Raw genomic sequence first — 20,945 nt, 5'->3', positions numbered from 1 at the left:
GCAGAGGCTGTTACCTCTGCCACAGTGACCTCGTATCAGGACAACTTCATGATCACCAAGAAGTGCACAAATAGGAGTGTGCCTTTGTGAAATAACAACTTGGAAATGCAAAGAAAGCAGGTATGGAGATTGTTTAATATTGAGAGACATAAAGAACAATGGGCTAAATATCGTGAGGCCTTTGTCAACTACAATCTTGCAATCAGACAAGCAAAGAAGGCATCCAGGAAGCCATTTTGTGAGGAAGTGGAGAGCACAGCTGCACAAGCCAGATTTAACAAGATTCTCACTAGAGTACCAACCAATCTAGGAGGTACATTGAGGAAGGAGGATGGGGAATATACAAAGACAGCACATGAGATGCTGGAACTGCTCCTCAAAACTCACTTTCCTCAATATGCTCTGTCGGACAACACAGACCAGAATGTGATCCCAGAGAGACAATGGTTCTCAGGCACTCGAAGAGAGGACTGGGAATCGGCCAAGGAGTGTGTGAACTTTAATAAAACACAATGGGCAGTGGGAGCATTCCAACCATTTAAGTCTCCTGGGCCCGATGGTTTTTTTTCAGCTCTCCTGCAACAGGCAGGAAAGAAGCTCATAAGAGACCTATGCAGGCTATTCAGTGTCAGCCTAGCAGTAGGAGTCATTACCAATGCTTGGGGGGCAGTGAAGGTTGTCTTCATTCGAAAGCCAGGGAGAATTGATCATATCAAGGCTAAGGATATGAGACCAATCAGCCTGTCCTCCTTCATTCTCAGAACGTTCGAGAAACTGGTTAATGTATATGTTGGGGAGAGGAGGCTAAGTAGGAACCCTCTACATTCAACCAGGTAAATCATGTGAGACAGTTCTCCACCAGCTCGTTGGGAAGGTGGAGAAAGCACTTCACTTCCAAGAAATAGCCCTCTGCATCTTCCTGGATATCGAGGGGGCCTTCAGTAACATGACCTTTGATACCATGGTAAGGGCAGCAGGGGTGCATGACCTGGGGACCACTATATGCAGGTGGACCAGGGCCACGTTTAGTGGAAGGAAAGTGGAGGCTACCATGATGAATGAAAAGATGGCAATTAACACCACTAGAGGCTGCCTACAAAGAGGAGTTTTGTCCCCTCTATTGTGGAATCTAATGGTGAACGAACTCATTGAGGAATTAAATTCCAGACAATGCTTCTGCCAAGGATATGCAGATGACCTTGTCATAGAAATACTTGGCAAATTTACTGACACAGAAATATGGCACAAGGAGGTATGGACATTGTGCAAAATTGGTGCATTAAACAGGATCTGAGGGTTAATCCTAAGAAGACTGTTGTGGTGCCATTTACGAAGAAACATATTCAACACTCAAGTTGGAATCTAAAGCTCTTTGATGAAACTCTAATTGTGAAGGGGATAGTGAAATATCTAGGGGTAACCTTAGATTAGAAGCTAACGTGGACCCCTCAAATTAAGAGTATCTGCTCCAAGGCAAAAAGTACTCTAGTGAGTACTAGAAGGGCTTGTGGCAAAGCCCCACCGGTATGCACTGGGTATACACCACAGTAGTCAGACCTAGGATTTCCTATGGGGCCATAGTGTAGTGGAAGAAGGTAGAACAGTGGGTTGCAGCTAAGGAGCTTGCTAAGGTGCAGAGATTAGTCTGCTTAGCCATAACAGGCAGAATTAGCAACACATCAACCACTGGAATGGAAGCCACACTGGACATGCCTCCACTACACCTTTGAGTAAAGTTGGAGGCAGCAGCTGGGGCACACAGACTTAAAACTGGCAAAAACTGGGTCTAATTTGGATATTCAGAATCACACACTAACATAGTGAGCAAGGTAAATATAGGAATGGCTGGGGAAATGCCTGCCAACTATATAATAACTCCCAACTGCTTCGACAAGCCTTACAATATAATAATTGGAAGCAGGGAAAAAAACAGTTCGACACCATACGGGGGAGATCATTTGGTTCACTGATGGGTCAAAAATAGACTAAGGTGTTGGGGCAGGGGTGTACAGGGTTCAGATAAGACTGGAGGGCATCATCTCTCTAGGAAAACTGGCCTCTGTATTCCAAGCTGAAATTACTGCAATCAGGGCATCTGTGAAGGGGAATATGCGTAGATGCTACAAGGATCATAGCATCTACATCTATTCAGACAGCCAGGCAGCCCTAAAATCATTGGCATCTCCTGCAACAAGATCTAAGATTGTTGTAGAATGTCGCGGGGCTCTGTTGGAGCTAGGGGTAGCAATAGGGTAAACCTAGTGTGGGTCCCTGGCCACTCAGGGATCAGTGGCCAAGCGATTGGCTATGAGGGGGGCAGCAATTCCATTTATTGGACTGGAACCTGTCCTGACAATCACCAAGGCTATGATCAAATTAGAACTATGGAACTGGCTTAGGAAACTGCATGTAGGATACTGGACCAAGGTCCATAAACAAAAATATGGTAAGGTAATGACACCCAAGCCAAGTTTTAAAAGAAGCTTTGTAATCCTGGGATTGAACAGGAAAGAGATCAGACTCATGACTGGACTGTTGACTGGCCATGAGAGTTTCAAAAAACACCTACACACAATGAGTATAATGGAAGAGGAACCTAAATGTGGGATCTGTGATGAGGGTGAAGAAACCACATCACACATAATCTTCAAATGCATGGCATTGGAGAGTAAAATATACAGTATCTTTGGGACAACTAGACCTGAAGAAATTTTGCCTAACAAAAAACTGGTAGAGGGACTCCTTGCACTATTTAAGGGCATTGGTTGGCTTTACTAGATACAGGGGCGATACCTCACAATAAACTTAGTTTTGGTGTGGGCAGTGGTGGGTTAGAGCTAAGCTGTTTTAGCTTCCCTGTTAAAATCAAACCAAATCAAAATCAATTCAATGTATGTTGGTATTTGTGTATTTACCAGTGAGCTTTACCTAAACTAGATGTTGAAATGCAGCTGTGTGAGTATGTCACCCAAAGGTTTTTTTCTTGTCTAACAGCAACGTGGTAACTCTGAAGTGTCATTAGAATGCAGAAGAAAATACCTTCCAATTCTTTTCCCACATGAGCCTAATATTGCATGCTCCAGATTTCTCTAGAAGAATAAAATGAGCTGTTTAAAATTAGTGCTAAAGATAGTGACAGTGAAGGTGAATCACTTCAAAGTGGTAGTGTGGCACAGGCTAATCATAAAACTGATTTTGCTTGTTTCACTAATACAATGTGATATACAGAGCAATGCCATGAGATTAAATAGAAATCTGTATTAGCAAAGTTTTTAGTTTATGTAATTCATAAAGAAAGTGCGTTAACACTGCAAATGCCCATTGAATAAATCTACCATCATTTGCTCTGATGCCCTTACTGACAATAAAAATTACAAATGAATCAAGCAAGTACAAGCCTAAACTGACAAAAATATTAATGCCGGTCAAATTTGTGGCCACAAATAAGTAAATAAACTATATTCACTAAATGATTAAAGTAAGTACAAGATTAAAATGACACAAAAATTAATGCTGGTAAAATTTATGTCCAGAAATAAGTAAATAAACCTTATTCACTAACAAACAACTTAAAACTTTTTCCCCAAATACAACATGGCCAACAATGCACATGATAGGAAGCAACAGGCATGCATAAGTACTAAGCTCCAAGACAAGAGTTCTCCACCCAGGTAGTACAGATATCATTAGTAAAAATCCAATGAAATCTACTATCTCGGTTGAGTTTATTTTAAGCTCCACTATCATAATAGGTGAGACAAAAAGGGTGTAAGGAAATGTTGAAGGAACTTAAAATCTTGACTTTATCAGACATTTGCATCTACAAATGCTTCTGTTCCCTGAGGTATGATCTGTATTAAGAAATAGTTTTCATAACCAGCATGTTACTTTGGATGGAGAGTAATTATCAGATGTCGAAGTACCTTTGGGTGTACCCAAGGGAAGTGTGTTGGGAGCCTTGCTGTTCATGTTGTATATTAATGAACTTGTGAACAATATCAATAGAAACCTCAGGCTTTTTCAGATGATGTAGTTATCTATAATGAAGTATTGTCTGAAAGAAACTGCATAAACATTCAGTCAGATTGCACAGATTGGTAACTTGCTTTAAATGTTCAGAAATGTAAAATTGTGCACTTCACAAAATGAAAAAAAAAGTACTATCCTATGACTGTAATATCAGTGAGTCACATTTGTAACTGACCACCCGATACAAGTAGCTAGGTGCAACACTTTGTAGGAATGTGAAATTGAATGACCATATAGGCAAAGTTGTGGATAAAGCAGATGGTAGAGTTGGGTTTATTGGTAGAATACTGGAGAAGAGCAATCAGTCTACAAAGGAGACTGCTTAAAAATCACTCGTGTGACCCATTCTAGAATACTGCTCAACTGTGTGGGACCCATAACAAACAGGACTAACAGGGATATTGAATGCATACCAAGAAGGGCAGCAAGAATGGTCACAGGTTTGTCTGACTTGTGGGAGAGCGTTACAGTGGTACTGAAGAAACTGAACTGGTAGACACTTGCAGATAGACAAACTATCCTGAGAAAGTCTACTAACAAAGTTTCAAGAACCAGCTTTATATGATGGCTCTAGGAAGTTACTACAATACCCTAGGTTTGCTCATTGGGATCATGAGGACAAGATTAGTGCACAGAGGCACTCAAGCAATCATTCGTCCCATGCTCCACGCATTAATGTAATGGCAAGAAATCCTAATAACTGGTACAGTGGAATGTACCATCTGCCATGCACTTTACAGTGTATGGATGGAGAAATGCAGATGTAGAAATGCATGCCTGCAGCAATTGACAACTGTGTGAATGACTTTACAATTTCTCTGAGTTCAACATCTATAGCTGATAATACAATGCTGGAATGTAGATTCATTACAGACTAAGAATGAAGCCGATGTTAAACATCTCCACTGAACACTGCAATGGAAGAGTGACATACAGTATAATGGTGTCAGTGATAATGCAGTGTAATCAAGGACAATAATATATAATTGTACAGGGCTATTCTAAAAGAAGAAACAGATTTCAATTATTTATTGCTTCCAAACTATAAAAGATAGAAACACAATTCCAGTGTTCCAAGGAAGAGAAAAATTCAAGTTTTTATGCATTTATTGTGAGTGCCATGTGTTACACAACAAATATTGAAACAGTAACTCATTTCCTGCCACACACGAAACTGCTGGTCTCTCATTATGGAATTCACAGCTTCAAAAATGTGATGGTGGAGACTTTTAAGAGTGTCAGACATATGGGGGATAAAAACACGGTGTTTCATGTAACCTCACAGATAAAAATCACAAGGTGTAAGGTCTAATGATCTGGAAGGCCATCAGCAATGCAATTCATCTTCTGCTTCATGAATTCATGGCTAGAATCAGCAAAATGCTGAACATTGAATAAAGCGACACTGTCAACCTCATGCTACGTCACGTCACATCAAGATACCGTACCTCGGGAAAAAGTTTTGATAGTGACCTTTATGCAAAACTGTAAGTAGGTGATCCAGTCCCTTTGGCAGAACAGCCTAGGCTACTCACCTTCTGTGAAAACTATCTTTCTACAATTTTTATCTACATGTGTTAAGGAAATTTTGTAATTTGTAAGGTAGGTTTAACGAAAACAAAACGTTACTAACAATATTACCTGAACAACCTATGTAAGTGAATAATATTACGTGCAACAGATTGTAGTAAATAAATTACAAATTGTAAAAATTTTCCAAAATAATTGAAAGTATAACAAAATCTGCTTTGTTATTTATGGCAGCTATTGTACTTTGCTATTAAGTATAACAAAGAACAGATTTTATTTGCTCACCATAAATTAGTAATTCGAAATAAAAGAAAAAGGGCTGCATTAAAATATTCAGAACCCATTCTTTTCAAAGAATTGAGTTTTTAATATAATTTTACTTTCTATTTCCTTGCTTTGCGCTAAGTTAAGTTAATTGATTATGGCACTGAAGTCAAATGTAGCAGCTGAGACATTGTACGTTGCCAAGATAACTGAATTCTACTTTTTACTTCAGCTATAATCGACCTTAAGTAGTTAATTTGCGAAAATTTTGTTGGAAAGATACTACAGTCACTGGAATTGTCGCACATATTCTTTACCTTCTTGTTCCTTGCAGTCTCTACGCAGAACATTAGGTAAAGGTATATTTGATTTCTTAATACAAATTACTTTAGGAGAATTTGGTAAACTTTCAAAAATTGCATAGTTTAGTCTTGCAGATTCACTTTTCCAACAACTTTTAAAAATAGTCTCCAGTGGTTTGTGATCATGCAATGCTCAACTTTTTGTCATAAATATATTCATGATTTTTTTTACTGGGAATCTAGTTTCCATGGCCTCTTTTTCTATTTATGGATATACCTGTTGCGCTGATGACAATGACTTTGCAGCATATTCAACGGGTTGTTCACTCTCTAATAGGACAGCTCCTATAGCTCCCTGGCTGGCACCATCTGACAACTTCACATCTCCACCTACATCATAATAATGAAGCACAGGAGGTATTTTGGGTCATTCTTTTATTTTGGTAAGTAGTTGCTGTTGTATCATGTTGCATTACATTCAGCTTCTTACCTTAGCAACTGCTGCAATAGATCTGTAATTTCAGAAAGATTTGGAATATGCTTAGATAACATCTACATAATTCACCATCCAAATACAGCACTTACTTTATCAGGATCAGGATGAAGTCCATCCTCTTTTAAAATGTGTCCCAAGAAATTTGCTTCGTTCACACCAGATTCACATTTGTCTTTATTTATTTTAAGGCCCAAAGTTGCCAGTTTCTGTATAGCTTGCTCCGTCATTTCATTAAGTTCTTTTATTGTTTTTGCATAAATCAAATAATTATCCATAATACATATTTGATTGCAGTTAGGACGTTACATATGACTTGTTGAAAAACTTCTGATGGTAGCCCTAAGCCAAGTGATTATCTTGTACATATAAATCCTCCCCAGTCTGTGCGAAATGTTAGATATTTTGAAGTTCTTCCTGACAGTCTGATTTGCCAAATTCCTTTCACATATTCTAAATGGGTGATATATTTTGCACTTCTCACTACTGTACTAATTTCTTCCAGTGTCTTCATTGTATAACATCAAAAAATGTTTTTATTAATTCTATTTCTATTCAAATATAAAGATTCCCATGGTAAAGTGTGACTTGTAGGTCAGAGAGCAGGGATAGCTTCTTCTACAGGCTTGATTACTCACGTTTCAACCATTTTCGCAAGTTCATTTCGTATTTGGTTTCTCATTTTACGTAGAACTCACTATGGATAATGAATCAGCACCTTCTTTGAGATCTATGTCAGACACATAATCTTTAACGTATACCAAGCCAGAAAAAGTTTCTCATCTGGGATTCTCCTGGCACATTTGCTTTTACCTGCCATACTCTTTTCATCAGATCCAGTTTTAAATCTGTTTCGTCCTAAGATTACCTGATAATCAGACACCTCCACTAAAAAGTTTCCATTTCCTAAGTCGCTGTTTCATCATTGAATCTGATACTATGGCATCTGCTTCATTTGCTGTGTTTCTGGTTATGACATTACATTGCACACCTGCATCAAATTTGGCTTTTACTCTTACACTATTTTTTAAAAATTACAGTTTCATATCAGTTGTTGTTAAAATTGCAGTCATTTCACAGAAAATTTTGGCCACTTCATTGTATAATTGAGATTCACCCAGGCTACATTTTTAGCTGCTTTTACATTACTTTTACAATTATGACATTTCTTAGCAGGATGATTACCACTGTGCCTGATAAATCTGTTATTGTATTTACTTTTACATTAGCATATTGTTTCTTGTCATTGCTGGACTCAGCATTTGTTATTACGTCTATATGTCGAAAACAGGCAATGAAAGCCTTGTAACTCCATTCTGTTAAATTTTACAGGAGAAATGGTTTGTTAAAAATATATAAAATGAGACAGATAATTTTGCTAATAATGCTGCTACATGTACATGTATGGCAAAAGCTTAGTCATTGACAGCTTAGAGAAATCCATGCATTTTCAAATATATCTTTAATAATGGAGTTGCTGGTTACTGGAATCATGAGATTTCATTGCTGACCTTCAATATTCTGTTTCTGAGCTAGTAATAATCATGTGCTTTGAGGCTGATTCACATTTTTCACAAATATCAGTTACTTTATCCAATGCAAGATCTGTCTGGGTCAACAATCTTTTTCTAATTAATCATATACTGGTATAGTTGATGTTCCTGAGACATATTGAGTCTTACCTTTATTTACAATGATGATGTAGGCTGAACAGCGCATCAACATTTGTACCAGTGCCAGAATTCGGCCTGACATCTCCTGCTTACAAGGCAGATGTGCTAACCATTGCACCACACTGGAACTGCAGCTACCACTCCTGCAAGGATTACCCTAGTATGCCTCCCTCACCAGTTCATGCACCAGCCCTTTGCTATTTCCCTTTTTTAATTCACATCAGTATTGCCTGAGTTCTCCAGTATTGCAATAGCACCATAGCAATGTGCGAAATGGTATTAATTCTGCCTGTACCTCAGGCATAGGTGATGTATTAATCATACACAGTCAATGTTCTGAGACTTACTGGAATTTCTATCTGTACTATGGTAATCCATGTAGCTGTGGTAGCCACGTTGTCAGTGTGGCGCAGCTGTTAGTGGATATGCCTAGTAAACAGGAGACTTGCGTTTGGATACCAGCGCTCATACAACTTTTAATTCATCGCTTCAGCGTACCTCATTATAGAAGATAAAGATGAGACTCAGTGTATCTCAGGAACATCAACTGTATATGATTAACGTATCACTTATGCCTGAGGTACAGGCAGGATTAACCCCATTTTGCTGATTGCTAATGTTCAAATACTGGAGAACTTCAGCAACAGTGTGCAAGTTTAGAAAAGGAGAATAGCAGTTGGCTGAGACGTGGTGCACCGGTAGCACGTCTGCCTTGTAAGCAGCAAACCCAGGTTCGAATCCCTGTGCTGGTACAAACTTTAATTAATTGCTTCAAACTACATCATTATGTTTTTCTAAGTTCCTCACTGGGAATACCTATGACAATTTTGGCTCTTGAAATTGTAACCAATAAGTTGCCATCTTCACAAGATTTACTTTTATTAACTATAGCAATGAAAAATTCGTCAGTTGTATCACCTGGTTTTGTTGTAAGGAACTGAATATGTACCTTTCAAACATTATGTATACTTTTGGGATAAAGCAGTTGTCGAACCTTTTCAATATCATCTGCAGGTTTCGTTCTTGACTGGCACCAAATTCAAATGTATATAACAAAACCATCATTACAAAACAGAGACATAAATATTACTAGTTGCATATTTCCTTGGCTTTGTATTTATTTGCATTGCTGGCACGTAGAACTCGAATTGTTGCTTCTACAGTTACCAGACACTCAACATGTTTTCTGTGTTTTCAAACAAAGGTTTTGATGGATGTAACACCATCATGGGACTATTTTTTTTTCAGAATTTCAGTTTCTGTGTTTATATTAGTGCAGTTGATGGACATGACATTTACAAAACTATTTTTTAACCTCTGACACCATGTAACGTGACCGATTTATTGATGTGTGGAATAAAGAACGCTTTAGCAATGTATACATATCTCATGGGTCATGATGTAAGTACAATCATGGCATACATTAGATGAGGAATGATCAGATAGAAAAGTACGAAATGTCATAACAACCAGCCCAGTTGAAATTTCCATACATCACTTTGAGAAAATGTTCTGAGACATCTAGGGATACGAATGTAGTCCAATGGAAGCATACGTCACGACCTCCCCCTAAAAAATTCAAAGCTGTGCTCTGAACATGTTCAACGTCGTTTTCGACGGTCTATGTCCTATACTCGTTGAATTCCTCGAGCGTGAAAAAACCATTAACAGTGACCTGTGCTGTGAGACACTCTGTAATCAACGTAAGTCCATCAAGAGAAAACAGCCTACTCACAGGGGGGAGTGATTCCGCTCCACGATATAGCGCGTCCACACGTCTCCAAGATCACACAAAGTGTATTGGCCAAGTTTAAGTGCGAGCAGCTTGAGCATCCAACCTACAGCCTAGACAAACTGCTCTGCGACTTCCTTGTATTTGGTCCACTAAACAAGCGTCTCATAGGGAAGCGTTTAACTACTTCGGCTCGTAAAGCAGTGGGATAGTTGTGCTCAGGCCTCTCGTGAATACTTTTGAATAAAGGCTTAAGTTTTATCCACATTGTTGCTTTTTACCTTTACTTTTGAATACTCCTTGTGCGTTACAGTACCGACACGTTTTCGTAAGTAAATAAATATCGATAATGAGAAATGTTATTTCACTTCTCAGCAATTTACCATACAGAATTGATCAAGAATATCCGTATGAGGTTTACTTTGGCTATTAATAAATTTTATGGTTGTTAGTTCCTCGGATTCCGATACTATACTCCGGCTTTTCGTACCACAGATGGTAACTTATAACCTCATTTTCACCATTCGCTATTGGGCTATGCAAATAGATATAAGGCGACGTCCTTTGTGAATACACTCTGACGTGACGTAACATGACGTGGTGTGACGATCAGCTGTGGATCGGCTTTTATACAGTCGCACAGCCGTAGTGTGCAGGCCTGTGTTCACGGTCACACTGCTAACAATTTTACATTGCGTGAAGTAAGATGTTGCCGACGTGTAGTACAAGCAACAGCACGGATTAACAGATTTACCAAGTGTTTTGAAGAGCCTAAAAATGTATCGCTTGAACGTTATTAAAGAAGTTACTGAAGTGAGCAAGCAGGAAGAGTAGCAATGTTTTTGTGTATTCCAAGTCACGATGACAACTTTCATAGCGAAACAGTAGACAGCTTAACGAAGTGAGTAATGCACTAGGTGAAATACTAAATGACAGACTCCCTTACGAACAATTTTGGGCTTCAGAAGCAATGGGATTCGACCAAGATCTCAAAAGGAATGCGTCTCCATAGGCCTTAATTGAAAACAGCATTATTTCCTTGGTTTACCAGTTGGAATAGAGGCATGCCCATAAATCATGGTAAATCTTCAACTCACCTGTTTGAAATAGGATTGAGGATTTACATTATGCGATTTGTGCATGAAGAAGGAGATGTGAACCCTCTACTATTTTCAAGACACACACACACACACACACAAATTATGTGAGCATTGGTTAACGCAGAGGTTTCTCTTCTAATACTGGATGTAGTGTTGCTGTCAAACCAAAAGAGTGAACCCGTATTAAATGTGACGTTCGACCGCTTAAGTATGTGTGATACAAGTATCTAGATATAACATGCACATGATGTGTGGATTTTTTGTATGAAGCTACAGTTTTTTTGTATTATGGTATAATTACTTAATGAGTAGTTTCCATGTTTTCATCATCTGTCCATACCCAAACTGTTTGTAAATAGTTATTAACAAAGTGCATAGTAGAATACCATTAATAATGTGGTGGGTGACTGTACAACAATAAGAAAATGCTAACAGAGAAAAAAGCTACGGCCTCGAAATAATAAAGAGGAGAGACGTATACTCACCTGCTTTCGGTTCTTCTATGTAGAAAACAACGTCGCCCTCACTGTCACGCCTCGTGCTCCCTTCGAGTGCGTTGCTGGGAACCTCCATGCGGTTCTTCGATTTCCTGCGCTTGAGGACGCTTGCCTTCTTCGCTACCTGGAGGATAAGAGACTGTCGGGGTGTTCAGTAAGCGAATATAAACACCAAGGGACACACGGGATGATAAGGGTAAGGTATGACAGCCACGCTAAGCAATGCACATAATATTTCTTACAGCTAAGACTTCCTTCTTTATGAATAAAACAATTTATCTACATTGCACGTTACGTTGCATCGTTAAATGAAGGTCCGCACGTAATGTGTAGTCGTAATAATAACACGTTAGTTAGGTCCAGTACACTCCTTTTAAAATGAAATCTGACTGGGAAAAAATTGACATCTGAAACTGCCTACTGAAGCAACAGCAAAAGGCTATATAGTCGTAAAATTATTAGTGCTGTTCGAAAGGTGACCAGTATTTTAACCTCAGTATGTATGTGCAGTAAATGTAAAACTTGTAAACAGTGAAACATTATTATTAATGGATCATACGATCCACTTTAATTGCACTAGGTACAGGATGTACCAGAAATGTATGGCAAACTTCCAGAAGACATTCTTCACAAATAGGAGAATATGTTATATGGACATACGTCCTGAGATGCTTCATTCTAGTGTTAGAGCTCATTTTCTACATGTATTCCTTGTACATTCATTGAGGGAAACATACAGGAAACAGAAACTGTCAGCATACCATGTGAAACACTTACTTACATAAAATCTACAGTAATTATCACTAGCTGATTTTTCTGCAGGGATACACTTCTGCCTATGGTTTATTCAATAAGTGTCTATGTTTGCTTCAGTGTAAATGTTCTTTTAAAGGTTCTGGCATTATTTCGGCATGATCAAATCGTAAATTTTCAAGATCAGCTCTTATTGGCTAACACGAATTCTCATATGTCTGTTGAAGCACATCCTAAACAAAGATTTTCTGTTAATATTTGAGACGTTATTGTTGTTGGTGATTGTTTGGAAGGACCTCACTTTTTCCATCCAGGCACATCGGATGAACCTACAATTCACTCTTACAGGAGACAGTAATAAATTGAGTCAAAATGGGTTTTTTAATTAATAATATTAATTTAATATCTGACATTTTCATTTTATTTTCGCAGTTGCTTCAGATCGATACGATGTGGTAATACAAATGCAGCGCTCCTTTCCGCATCTATTTTTTTGTGGTTATGTTCACGAGCAATGCATTTTTTAAAAATGGTGATTGCATTTATTCTCTTAGCTAAGAATTTTAAAGAGTCTCACGGTTCACCATGGTTTCCGGCACTGTCTGCATCTATCGATAGTAAGCAGACGTCAGACTGTCACTGTTCGATTGTAAATTCGCTTATTCATTAATCTGTGTTGACGTATTGTTAATTCCCCTTGAGTCTTTTGTAAATAGAAAATGCTAAGTACAAGAAGGTTTGAACAAAGAGAGAAATTTAGAAGGACTAAGTGTGTTACTGTGTGGGCGTAACCTTATAAATGGCAAATAACAAACTTTGTTGTACTTTTTTTGTACAAGCTTCTCATGTACGTGAGAATTGTACCAGTGCCTATTCGAACACTGTGAATCAGGTTGGGAATGTTATTATTAACCGGAAGCTGCTAAAGCTGTTATCTGAGCTAGAACGTAATTTTCACTAAGTGAAAACACTGCGATAGTGATGTTTCTTTATTTGAAAATGTGCTAGAACAGGTTAATAAAAAAATACGTGACACGTGTATCGTTAGCTCAAACTATGAAATCATGAGCAATGAAAAATAAACTGTTTGAAAACAACGCAAGTTTGTGTATGACCTTAGGTTCATTGGAAGAAGTAACGTTTTGTCTGCAATGTTGGCTACCCTCAGCCGCCAATGTGGGTGACAAATGTTTGTAAATTTTCAGTTAAAAGAACTGCTGAAGAAACTGCGCCTGAAAATACCTGCTGGCCGTTGGTGGCCGAGTGGTTCTAGGTGCTTCAGTCTGGAACCGCGCGACCACTACGGTCGCAGGTTCGAATCCTGCCTCGGGCATGGATGTGTGTGTTGTCCTTATGTTAGTTAGGTTTAAGTAGTTCTAAGTTCTAGGGGACTGATGACCTGAGATGTTAAGTCCCAGCCGGCCGTTGTGGCCGTGCGGTTCTAGGCGCTTCAGTCTGGAACCGCGTGACCGCTACGGTCGCAGGTTCGAATCCTGCCTCGGGCATGGATGTGTGTGATGTCCTTATGTTAGTTAGGTTTAAGTAGTTCTAAGTTCTAGGGGACTGATGACCACCCCATAGTGGTCAGAACCATTTGTTAAGTCCCATAGTGCTCAGAGCCATTTGAAACATTTTTGAAAGGACCAAGTGTGAATCAACAAATATTGTTGCCTGCCTTTATGGCAATTACAAGAAGTGGAAATTGGATCAAAGTTTTATTTAATTTACAATAAATATGCAGACATTGAGCTCATTTATCGTTATGAAGGGCCCAAATGCGGAATGGAGGTGTCTGGTGTGTTGAGTGTTTTCTAACATTCATTTGAGTCATGGGGTGTGCATTATATGCTGACTTCTAGGAGATGGCAATAACAGAGCATAGAACTGTCGCAGAAAACGTCTATGATTCCTATAACCCTGTTATTGAGCAAGAATGTATAGGGCATGTGTAGAAATAAAGGGTTCTAGAATGAAAAAGTTATGAGAGAGAAAGCTGGAGAGAAACTGCAAGATGGCAAGGTATGGTGACAAACGCAATATCACCAACTCAGAGATAGATGAATTGCAGAATTTTTATGGATTAGTCCCAAGAAAAAACGCGTAATCCAGAAGTTTTCGCAAACTGACAACAAATAAAAATCATCGGCATCGTGAGTATATTCAATTTTTATATTGAGGTTTGTAGCCATAGAAGCAACTACAGTGCACGTATTGCAGTATATCGATAAGAAACGTGGACTTCTTCTATCAGTGTATGGTCCAGAAATATTAAAATTCAGCACAGAATACAATGATTCTTTATGTAAGTCTCTATGAAGGGATATAGAATAAGTAGTAAAAATTACATGAGTATCTCTACTTGTAGCTGTAGAAAGTGTACTGTATGGACGCCTTAACGTGACAGTATTAGATGGGGGTGTCTTATTTTAAACTCCAGGGGTACATCAGCACATCTGATCTTCAGTGCGAAAGCTGGTTACTAACAGAGGGTATTCCGAACATTTCATGTAAAGAAGAGTTTCATAAGGTCTGCTAGTACGTTTTGGTGCTATGCTCTTTCCATGATTCACATGCTATAAAGGGTTGTAATAAATGGGCTGTAACACGCGAATAAAGCTATTTCCATATCCAAGTTGTATGTGTCCAGTTGTATTGTTCTATGTGTGAGGAATATGTTTTAAAAGTTTAGGCATACCGTTTTGTTACACCCTGCATCGTATAGTACTTAGAATGAAAACTCCTAAAAGGTGTGCCCAGACACATATTAGTAGGAAATTGCATGGCGGGGCCTTGCTATAGCGATTATTGAGAGAAAGCGGTCGCTTGAGAACTTCCTGTCTGGTCTAACGTACTAATGTATTTTTGTGTACTTGTTATTTGCTAGCAGCAAGCGAGGGAGAGAGAGATACAAGCTCAACGACCTTCATTACAAATATTTGTGTTTGTCATAGCAGTATGATAAAGAATAAGGGGTACGACTGAGACATTACGGCAAGTGTAAAACTTATAGGCACCCAGGAAAATGTTCGGAGCACACAAAGATAATGCTATTACGTGCCACTAATGAAAGGCAATTTATCCTTCTGCTGTTGTATTAGACTTAACTCTTTCGATTCTCTATCCCACTGCAAAATGCCAAACGTCATTCAAACGTGTGATGCAACAAAAACATGACCAACGAAAATTCAAATTTGGCGAAATCTCTGTAGGAGTTTTTATTCTCTAATACAGTATACTGAAAATGAAAGCGCTGCCGTGATCCAGAACTGATTGATACAAGTTATGCATAAAATATACCAAATGTGCTAAAGCGTTCTGAGAATGGATTGCGAAATTACACAGATATTCGTGAATAGGTCGGTGGTAGCTTTTTTGTACTTTTCAATAATACTAAAAAATTATTATCCTTTTAGTGGTGTGTATGTGCAGTAACGGCGAACAAGAACACTAATAAAAAATAGCCTAAACATATCTAATTTCGGAAGTATGTCAGTACTTCAACAGTTGCAGATAATGACCTACATAGCAATGTGAATAGAGTTTTACAACAGTGTAGCACATAATGACACATTCATTTTACAGGTTTTTACTTAGAAGGGCATATCCAAAGTCAATGATATATTTTAATCTCATATTTACGATTTAAGAATCAGAAGCTTTACGCTGTTATGTAATTAACTGTAATCTCCAGTTCCACAAATCAGAAGACATGATATGTTTACACTAGACGCGCCACTCCTGGTCTGTTGAATCGTAATATGACGAATTCTCAGGCAACGTACTCAGATGTGTGGAAGCTATACGCGTATATAGTAGCTGGTTTGATTTCATAATTAAGTTTCTGACTATGAAAGCGTCTCTGTGATCCGATGATGGAAAAATGTAATAAAAGAATTTTGTTTACAAGACGGTCTCCAGTTTTCCCACGGGCAGAATGCTTAAGCTATACACTATGAAATTATTTTTTAATTGCGGAATTCTCTGATTCGACACTTAGATCATATGTCACAAACATTTTCTTCAGGGTAGTAATGCCGTTGAAACACGGAAAGTGCTGGATCGGCTATGACAATTTCCATGTTACTTATCTTGCTTTTAGTAAAAGATTTTTACGCCCTGAGAAAAGAAGGAAGTCTGCCTATTCAGGCGAACGAGAGCGTGCATCTAAAAGTGAAACTAAAGCCAGAACTATATCTACTGTGCAACAGCTGCAGATGAAGCTCCTGTTGATACACGCGACGGTAGTTCTTAACAAGCAAAACACAGAGCATGCGTTTAAGAAAAAGCAGACACAGAGTGCTGACAGTTGAATAACCTCGCAACAAGCGGTTCTACAGGGTGGCCCACGGGAAGTAGGCTACAGGTGGAGTCGTCTTAACGTCTGGCGTTAAGTGTTTTTTTTTTAAAGGTTTTATATTCCAGTGTTCTAAAGTCAAAAGTTTAGCTTCCGGATTGGCGACTAGTAGGATTCCTCTGGAGCAATGAATTCGGTGCGTACTCCTGTTCTCTGTGACTGTCTTCATACACCAACTTCATAGCCGTATGGGTCTTTAGTGTGGACCGGATGCCACCAAAGGCGATGGCCATTGAACGTGTGATCAAACACATCGGTACGACTGGTACAGCATTTGGTATGTCCTATTCAGGGACCACTATATCCGTTAACACAGTCGAGAACAAAGAGATACTGCAGACTGACTAAAATTTAACATCAGTATGCGTCCCAAGTAAAATGCTTATACGGCGTAATTCCCCTGAGTGTGGTGCTGATCGAACAACAACGCCAGATTATGTCATCAGCTACTGACCAAAGATGAAACATGAAAATATTTTCGTAGTACACTGCTGTTCATTAAAATTCCAAAATCACGAAAGCGGAAAGTAGCGAATGCCACATTGACACGAAGTGTGCTTTGATATGAAATGATTAACATTTCAGCAAAACCATATTAAGTAGGTGGTATTAACGTCATCTACAGGGGACGCAAAAAACTATGGAAACACCAAAAGGCCGCGCGGAGTGGCCACGCGGTCTAAGGCGTCACGTGACGGATTGAGCGGCCCCTCTCGCCGGAAGTTCGAGTCCTTCCTCAGGCACGCGCGTGTGTGTTGTTCTTAGTTAGTTTGGCCCCTTAAGAATTGACACACATTTGAACATTCTGAAGCACCAAAAACACAACACATTTTCTGCCAAATATGGGGCAGGAAAACGGTTAGCACTCAGAACAGCTCTCGGAATGCATAAATGAGAGAGATCTGAGTTTCTCCTGGCGTATACAATGTTCAGATAACTTACGGGAATGCAGCCGGGTGATGTCGTCCATAAAAACCGGTATTTCGGCAAGTGTATAACCTGACATTTTCAATCCTAAACTGCAGCAAATAGGCGCTATGCAAGTTTTAAATTCGTTCGGACAACGCTTACGTGTTGCAGTTTTATCTTGAAAATGACAGGGTGTGCTCATGCGTTCCAGTAAGTTGTGATATTTGAAACTTTCTCTGTGTACAGATTGATCCATAAAATTTCGGACGAAGTGCCAAATGTCTGCAGCTCGCTGCCACAATATTTCAGCGCAGAGTTTTCTCGCTATCTTCAGATTAATACTGACAGGAAATGCACTGTGCTCACGTATTTAAGATCCCGCCAAAACATGAATGGTGCGTCCAATTGGCCTTGGGCACGCGCTCTTTGTCTGCAAGTCTGTGCGCTGCGTCTCGAGCCCTCCGTGGCGAAAGCTGGCTTCATCGATATCAGATCGACTGTCTTCGCATGGCAAACGACGCCGGCTACGCAGAGCACGAAGTTTTTCTATGACGGCATTCCATGCAGAATTTAACTGGAAACTGCCGTCTCGGTTAATAAGGGACTCAGAGAGTCGTATATCCACTGATTCATTGATGACGGAGTTCCATAAGTTTGACGTATGGGCCACCAATTTCGTTCGGTAGTGTTTCATCAAGTGACCAGTGGAAATACAATGTTCGGCGACAGCGGGCTTATTGGCTTGGAAGAGGCGAGTATGCCGCCGATGTTCTACGACGCGTTCCTGCACTGTGTGCGTCGTTTGTCCTACGCAAGATTTGACGCATTGGCACGGAATTCTGTAAATGCCTGCCTTGCGCAACTGTAAGTATTCTTTAACAGATCCAACGGCGCCGAGATTTTAGCAGGAGGACGAAAAACTGCTTGAACTTTACGTCTTTGTAATATTCAATTTTGGCTGAAATATTTCTAATAAATGGTAAGTCGCTTGTAAGTCGATTTTAAGGCCTCACCCTCTTTATTGTCTTGTCGTTTGTACGTCTGTTACGCTCTCTGTACTTGCTGGGATGAATATCCCTTGTTCTGGAACACAGTTTGCAGGTGGTCCAGTTTCGTTTGTAGATTATCGACATCCGAGATTGTAAGGTCTTTAGAACGCTCATCGTTTGTACCGGACGGTGGCAACTACTAACTTGCAGATACAGATCTTTATGAGTGGGCTTTCGAAACACCGAATGTGTGTCTATCGCTCTTCCATAACACTAAGACGTTTAAAAACGGCAAGCAACCATTTTGCTCCATCTCCATAGTAAATTTTACGTTTTCATGTACGGAGTTCAGGTATTGCAGATTTTCTCGGAGACTGTCCAAACCATGAGGCCATAATATGAATGTGTCATCAACGTACCGCCAAAATACTAATCGTTTTAAAATAGATGAGGCGAGTGCACGCTTCTCAAAAGCTTCCACAAAAAAGAATGGCCATCAGTGGAAACATAGAGCTCCCCATGGCGACATCACCAGGTAGTTCAAAAAAACTCGTTGTTAAATAAAAAGCACATCGAGGAGAGAGTGTGCTCGAACAAAGTTGTAATGTCAGCCGCGAAGCTAATGCTGATGAGATGCAGTGAGTCCATCAGAGGCATATTTGTAAAAAGTGAAACGACATCGAAACTGACCAACAAGTCGTTGCTTTCCAGCTTAAGTGATTGAAACCTGGTGATAAAATAACTAGAATTTCTTATATGATTTAGACACTTGCCTACAGTGGGTTTCTGTAAAGACGCCAAGTATTTGGCCAAATCAGAGGCGGCTGTTCCAATATAGCTTACTACAGGACGTAAAGGCACACCTCCCTTGTGGACCTTGGGCTGTCCATACAGCCTAGGTGGAACTGAACCATTTGGTATTAGTCTCTTGATGACGTCCTTTGGTAGAGAACTTTAGATAGAAATTCTGCTGTTTTCCGCTCCACTCGATTGGTAGGATCTATATCGATTTTGCCATACCCTGAGTCATTCAATAAAACACTGATGTTATCGATATAGCCCTCCCGTGGCATGAGAACAGTAGCATTACCTTTATCTGACTTGAGTACTACCGTATCCACGTTTGATCTCTCCAGCACTCGTGTCAGTCGCCTGCTGCCATAGTCCACTAACGCCAAATTTCTCCGCACTCTCCTAACGGATATGTCCGTCGTACGTTTTACGTTGATTTCAGCGGTTATTTCACGTAGTTTTGCTTGTTTGTTAGCACTGACAGCTCTGCGCAAACGCCGCTGCTCTCGGTCGTTAAGTGAAGGCCGTCCACCACTGTGTTTCTGTGGTGAGAAGTAACGAATGAAATTTGGTATCCTCGGCACACTCTTGACACTGTGGACCTCGGAACATTGAAATCCCTAACAATTTCCGAAATGGAATGTGCCATGCATTTAGCTCCAACTACACTATGTGATCAAAGGTATCCGGACACGTGACTGAAAATGACTTACAAGTTCGTAGCGTCCTCCATCAGTAAAGCTGGAATTCAATGTGGTGTTGGCCCACCCTTAACCTTGATGACAATTTCCACTCTCGAAGGCATACGTTCAATCAGGTGCTGGAAAGTTTCTTGGGGAATGGCAGACCATTCTTCATGTAGTGGTGCACTGAGGAGAGGTATCGATGTCGGTCAGTGAGGCCTGACATGAAGTCGGCGTTCCAAAACATCCCAAAGGAGACGAGATACTGGCAGAAGTAAAGCTGTGACGACCGGGCGTGAGTCGTGCTTCGGTAGCTCAGATGGTAGAGCACTTGCCCGCGAGAGGCAAAGGTCCCGAGTTCGAGTCTCGGTCCTGCACGCAGTTTTAATCTACCAGGAAGTTTCATCCCAAAGGTGTTCTATAGGATTTAGATCAGGATTCTGTGCAGGCCAGTCCATTATGGGGATGTTATTGTCGTGTAACCGTCGCAGACAACATGCATTATGAGCAGGTGGTCGATCGTGTTGGAAGATACAATCTGCCATCCACGAGTTGCTCTTCATCAGTGGGAAGCAAGAAGGTGCTTAAAACATCAATGTAGGCCTGTGCTGTGATAGTGCCACGCAAAACAACAGGGGTTGAAAAACACGACCACACCATAACACCTGGCCGGCCGCGGTGGTCTAGCTGTTATGGCGCTGCAGTCCGGAACCGCGGGACTGCTACGGTCGCAGGTTCGAATCCTGCCTCGGGCATGGGTGTGTGTGATGTCCTTAGGTTAGTTAGGTTTAAGTAGTTCTACGTCCTAGGGGACTTATGACCTAAGATGTTGAGTCCCATAGTGC

At 40.0% G+C, this 20,945-nt stretch overlaps 1 protein-coding gene across 1 annotated transcript in view; it reads right to left on the bottom strand.

The window, feature by feature from the left end:
- LOC126176485 (potassium voltage-gated channel subfamily KQT member 1-like) overlaps nucleotides 1-20,945 on the bottom strand; it is a 302,329-nt gene that overhangs the window by 39,655 nt on the left and 241,729 nt on the right. The window contains exon 8 of the mRNA XM_049923639.1: nucleotides 11,609-11,759. Coding sequence (XP_049779596.1) covers nucleotides 11,609-11,759 — 151 coding nt within the window. The remainder of the gene's footprint in view (nucleotides 1-11,608; nucleotides 11,760-20,945) is intronic.

Source organism: Schistocerca cancellata, chromosome 3 (assembly GCF_023864275.1).
Source record: "Schistocerca cancellata isolate TAMUIC-IGC-003103 chromosome 3, iqSchCanc2.1, whole genome shotgun sequence".
NCBI lineage: Eukaryota > Metazoa > Arthropoda > Insecta > Orthoptera > Acrididae > Schistocerca > Schistocerca cancellata.
Note: the sequence above shows the minus strand (reverse complement) of the source record. Positions and strands in the feature narration are given on the sequence as shown.